At 51.1% G+C, this 4462-nt stretch overlaps 1 protein-coding gene across 1 annotated transcript; it reads left to right on the top strand.

Annotated features, from left to right (window-relative positions):
• The first annotated feature begins 30 nt into the window (after window positions 1–30).
• Window positions 31–1503, top strand: LOC116863604 (UL16-binding protein 1-like). Its single transcript, XM_032851015.1, has 2 exons — window positions 31–434; window positions 1106–1503. The coding sequence occupies exons 1-2, from the start codon at window positions 170–172 to the stop codon at window positions 1228–1230; spliced, it is 390 nt and encodes a 129-aa protein (XP_032706906.1). The 5' UTR covers window positions 31–169; the 3' UTR covers window positions 1231–1503.
• Window positions 1504–4462: the final 2959 nt, after the last annotated feature.

The raw sequence follows: 4462 nt of genomic DNA, 5'->3' as shown, positions 1-4462 counted from the left end.
GAAGTGGGTCCCACACATGCGGCCAGCAGCTAGTGTAGACAAGGAGGCCAGAGCAGGACCAGGAGGGCTGGGAGTGAGCTGAGGAGTGCACAGCGGGTGGGACAAAGGATTGGTCAGGACCAGAGGCTGACTTGTTCCCCCGCTGGGGGCGGGTGCAGGTTCTCTCACCATGCAGGGCAGGCTCACGTGTGAGCGTGGGGCCGACGGACACACCAGAGAATCCTGGCAGTTTTGCTTCAATGAGCCGATAACCTACCTCTTTGACCCGAAGAACAGAAAGTGGACAGTGGATCATTCTGGAGGCCAACAGGTTAAGGACATGTTGGATGGTGACAGAGAGCTGACCAGGCTGCTCGTGAGGACCTCAAGCGGAGACTGTCAGAGCTGGCTTCAGCAAGTGTGGGAGCGCTGGGATGAAATGCAGGAGACCACAGGTAACTCAGAAGACTGGATGGACTGCTGGTTCTCCTGAGATGAGCTCCACCTGCCCCACAGTATGGGCTGTGTGCGTGTGTGTGTGTGTGTGTGTGTGTGTATGAGGGAGAGAGAGAGAGAAATTGGTCCATCCATGGCGAATTCTTCTTGGTATAATAATGGCCACTGGAATGTTCTAGCATCCTTCCTTTCCCTTCTCACCTCCTGGAATCACTTCCTGGCTGCACGCACCTTCGTGCTTGGGTCTTTCTCGGATTTCTTGCTGGCGCAAACAGGGGAGCATCAGTCTGTTTCCAGAGATGGTCCTATGTTCCTTTTCCTGAGAATCATCGTCTTTTCCGTGTCACCTGGTGTATTGCTGGAAATCCTTCAGTGCCACCGGGAATGTGGTTGTCACCATCCTTGTCCTGCATCACCTCCTGTGTGTCACAGCAGGAGTGACTGCTTACATTGCAAACCCTGTTTCCCCTATTGGCTGGAGGAGGCCCTAGGGCACAGAGAACATCCCCTCCCTCCTTGCCAGCATGAGCACTGGTCACAGTAGCTACCACAAGGACAGTGATAGGCACCGTCTTGCCTGGTAGGATGGACCTGGGCCAGCAGGAGCTGAGGAAGCCTCCCCCAGTTTGGGGTCCCAACTGGGGCTCTGATCCTTGTGTTTTCATTTCAGTGCCACCAACCATGCGACAAGACACGGCCCCGGGCAGGGCCAAGGCCATCAGACCCGGCACCTGGATCTTCCCCCTGCTCTTCAGCTGTGTGGTCATACTTGGCATCCCTGTTGGAGACCATTAGAGGGGCAGGTAGTGAGAGCAGATTGAGAGGGAAGGGAGGAGCAGATGGCCTGGTGTGAGCACAAGGAACGGTGAATTCCCAGCTTCACCCCTGCCCACTCTCTGAACCTTCTCGCAGGGCAGTGGGACCAGGTGAATGAGATCTCCTCCCACGTGCTGGCAACAACTTGGGCAAGCTCCGCTCTGAGCTCTGATATGGCCTCACTCACTGTTAAGGCCACTGGGAAAGGGGAAGGGCCCACACCACTGCTTAAGGCCTGTCAGTGCTAAAGGGATTGAGGAAGTCAGGCCTGGCTCTGACTCGGTTCTCCATTGGAGAGAGTCAAATTGGGCCCAGGGTGGGTGGTGTAGGGACAGTGGGGACACACAGCATGGGCCGTACTCCCCTTTGAGAGAGAGCAGCATGGCGGCTCCATAGGACATCTCAAGGAGAAGGGGACCCCATCTGGGCAGTTATAAGGACAAGGGGCCAGGGTCAAATCCCAAGAAGTGGGAGTGGGAAGGCCTCTGCAGACCATTTCAAAGGGCTAGACGGTAGTGCCGTGTTCCCCCAGAACATGGCTTGTGTCTTGCATGTAAAGCAGCAAGTGTCCAGTAGAGACCGTGCCTGACAGGACTAGAAGGAGGCCAGTTCTCCGTGCAACAGTGGGAATCCTGGCTGAGACTAGAGCCGTCCCGGCAGCTAGCTTCCTGCAGACCTCAGATCCTGAGCCACTGAGCAGCCCCTGCTTTGGGCAGGGCTGACCTGGGAGATGGGCTAACTGAGCTCCCCTGTGAGCTTCCAGCTGAGCCGGACCAAGAATGGATTGGTGGGGGAAGGGATCATCAGGCTAAGAGCTCTTTGTGCTGCTCGCCAGGAGGCTGGGAGGGAAGGGAAAAGAAGGACCTTTGCCCACAGTGTTCCCCAAGATTAGGGGTGTCCATTGCAAGCCCCTGTCTTCTGTCAGATGCCCCAGCAGATCCTTACGACCTGCCATGAGAGGGAGCATAGGAACACGAGTCACGTGAGCACGTTGGTTTCTTACTCGCCTTGGTCCTGAGCCCAGACCATGGGAAACAGGGTCTGGGGCTGACTCAGTGATTTGGTTCAGTAGGAAGGAGGTTTGTAAAGGTGGCTGGGCCCAGGGCTGGGGTCATGGCTGTGGGGAAAGCATGTCCCTGGACAAAGGGCAGGGCTCTGGGGTGGGGAGTGCTGGTGAAGGGCAGCCCCAGGACAAGAGACCCAGGATTTCCTCTGCCACGAAGACAAACACCTGTTCTTTCCTTAGGCTGCCAAGTCCACCAAGAAACCTCTGAGAGTGGGACCAGCTCAGCAACTCTGCCTCTGGGCCAGCTGCCTTTGGATGAGTTCATCATTAGGCGACCACCAGCATTTTCAAGTTTACAAATCCAGAGACCTCAGTCCAACCACGTGGTGTAGGACCGCGAACCCCTCATACCCCTTCTTGCATTTGGTGGCTCTCCTGTTCAGCACTTTCCCTTGGCATATTCTATGCCGTTTTCTGTCGGTGCTAAGTGATGGAATTCTTGCACTGAAATGTTTAGGTACTTGACTGAGGAGTCTCAATGAAGAGGACGTTTTCCATCTTGTCCTTTGGTTGTGCAATATTGCATTTTTCTCTGTAAGAGAACCATGTCCTCGCAGACAATATCACCAAGAAGATATTGTTCGAAGTTATAGAACCTCAGGGATTTTTTTTTCTATGTACTGAGAAAGAAGCTCATTGCCTTTTAAACAGAATGACATACGTGTGATTATTTTCTTCAGTAAATTATGCCCAGATACGTATATTTAAATAAATATTATCTCTACTATAAAAATATATAGTTGATTTGGAATTTTTTAAGTTATTTTTTTCTTTGTTTTCAAAGATATTATTTATCTGAGAGAGGGGAGGGGGGAGAAGGAGTGAGCACAAGCTGGGGGAGGGGCAGAGGGAGAAGGAAGAGCAGACTCCCCGCTGAGCAGGAAGCCGGTTGTGGGGCTCCGTTGCAGAACCCTGGGATCCTGACCCGAGTTAAAGGCAGTTGCTTAACTGACTAAGCTGCTCTAGGCACCCCTGGAATTTTTTATTTTTTATTTATTTAGTATTAAAAATATTTTTATTTATTGGAGAGAGAAAGAGGGCGGGAGAGAGAGAAAGCATGTGTAGGGGAGAGGGGCAGAGGGAGATGGACAAGCAGGGTCCCCTCTGAGCTGCGAGCCCAGCAGGAGGATTGATTCTAGGACCCTGGGATCATGACCTCAGCTGAAGGCAGACACTTAGCTGGCTGAACCACACAGGTGCCCCTGGAATTTGTTCTATATCCCAAGAGAACTCATGGAATTTTGCTCTTCCTCCACCGTGTGGGGTCAATAAAAGTGGTGATTCTGCTAGATGTGTCGGGGAGATAGAGAATTGAAGGATCGCTCAGAAATCCACTTTCAAGCAGTTACCTGTCAGTCTCAGACATGATCCTGACAGGCCAGATGCAAACAAATGTTCTGGGAATGAAGCAGTCGAGACTCTTTCTGAGTTTCCCGGATCCCCCACCACAGCACTGTCTCTCCTGTCATCTCTCCCCACTGACTCACGTCCTTCAGAGCATGGTGAGTCTTCACGGCAGAATCCGATCTGCTTCTAAAAGGTGATTTTATTCCCTCATGAGCAAAGGATCGGTATCCAGAACCTAAAGAGCTCCTGCAAATAAATATGTGTAAGTCTGGCTCTCCTAAGATCTGTGCAAATGCTTAGAGCAAGTCACAAACTGTAAATCAGCCTATGAAGTCACTGAACACATCCCAAGCAGTCAAGATAACACGAAGAACCACGGGCTTGCTTTATACATGCATCACACTGACAAAATTTTAAAGAGAGCTATAGCAAGTGGTGGACGGGAAACGGAATAAAAAGAATTCTCTTATGGGTTGGTAGGAGAATAATGAAATCACTCACTCGCCCTATATTTCCTTCTATCCAGACAGTGGTTGGTGTGTTCACCCTACTGCATGGCAATCCCAGTGTTAATTCGAGGCTGGAAACACATGGGGACCGAAAGGCAATTGAGATGTAGGATTTTTTTTTTATTGCAGTGCTTTGTGTCATAGCAAAAAAATTAGCCATGTGATATCCAACTGAGGCACAATATATACAATGTGTTAGGAGATTTCTGTTTCTCTCTACTTAAGACTAAATAATCTGAACCACTGTCAAAAAGAATGACACAGAGGTGCGTCAAAACACCAGCTGAAC

The sequence above is a fragment of the Lontra canadensis genome, unplaced genomic scaffold (assembly GCF_010015895.1).
Source record: "Lontra canadensis isolate GAN:19392208 unplaced genomic scaffold, GSC_riverotter_1.0 scaffold1790, whole genome shotgun sequence".
NCBI lineage: Eukaryota > Metazoa > Chordata > Mammalia > Carnivora > Mustelidae > Lontra > Lontra canadensis.
The sequence above is the reverse complement of the archived record's forward strand: the minus strand, read 5'-3'. Positions and strand labels throughout refer to the sequence as shown.

Excerpts from the sequence above, each read along its gene's own strand:
- LOC116863604 (XM_032851015.1), top strand. The coding sequence starts at position 170 with ATGCAGGGCAGGCTCACGTGTGAGCGTGGGGCCGACGGACACACCAGA. Across the intron at positions 435-1,105 it reads TGAAATGCAGGAGACCACAG|TGCCACCAACCATGCGACAA; the intron begins GTAACTCAGAAG and ends TTTTCATTTCAG.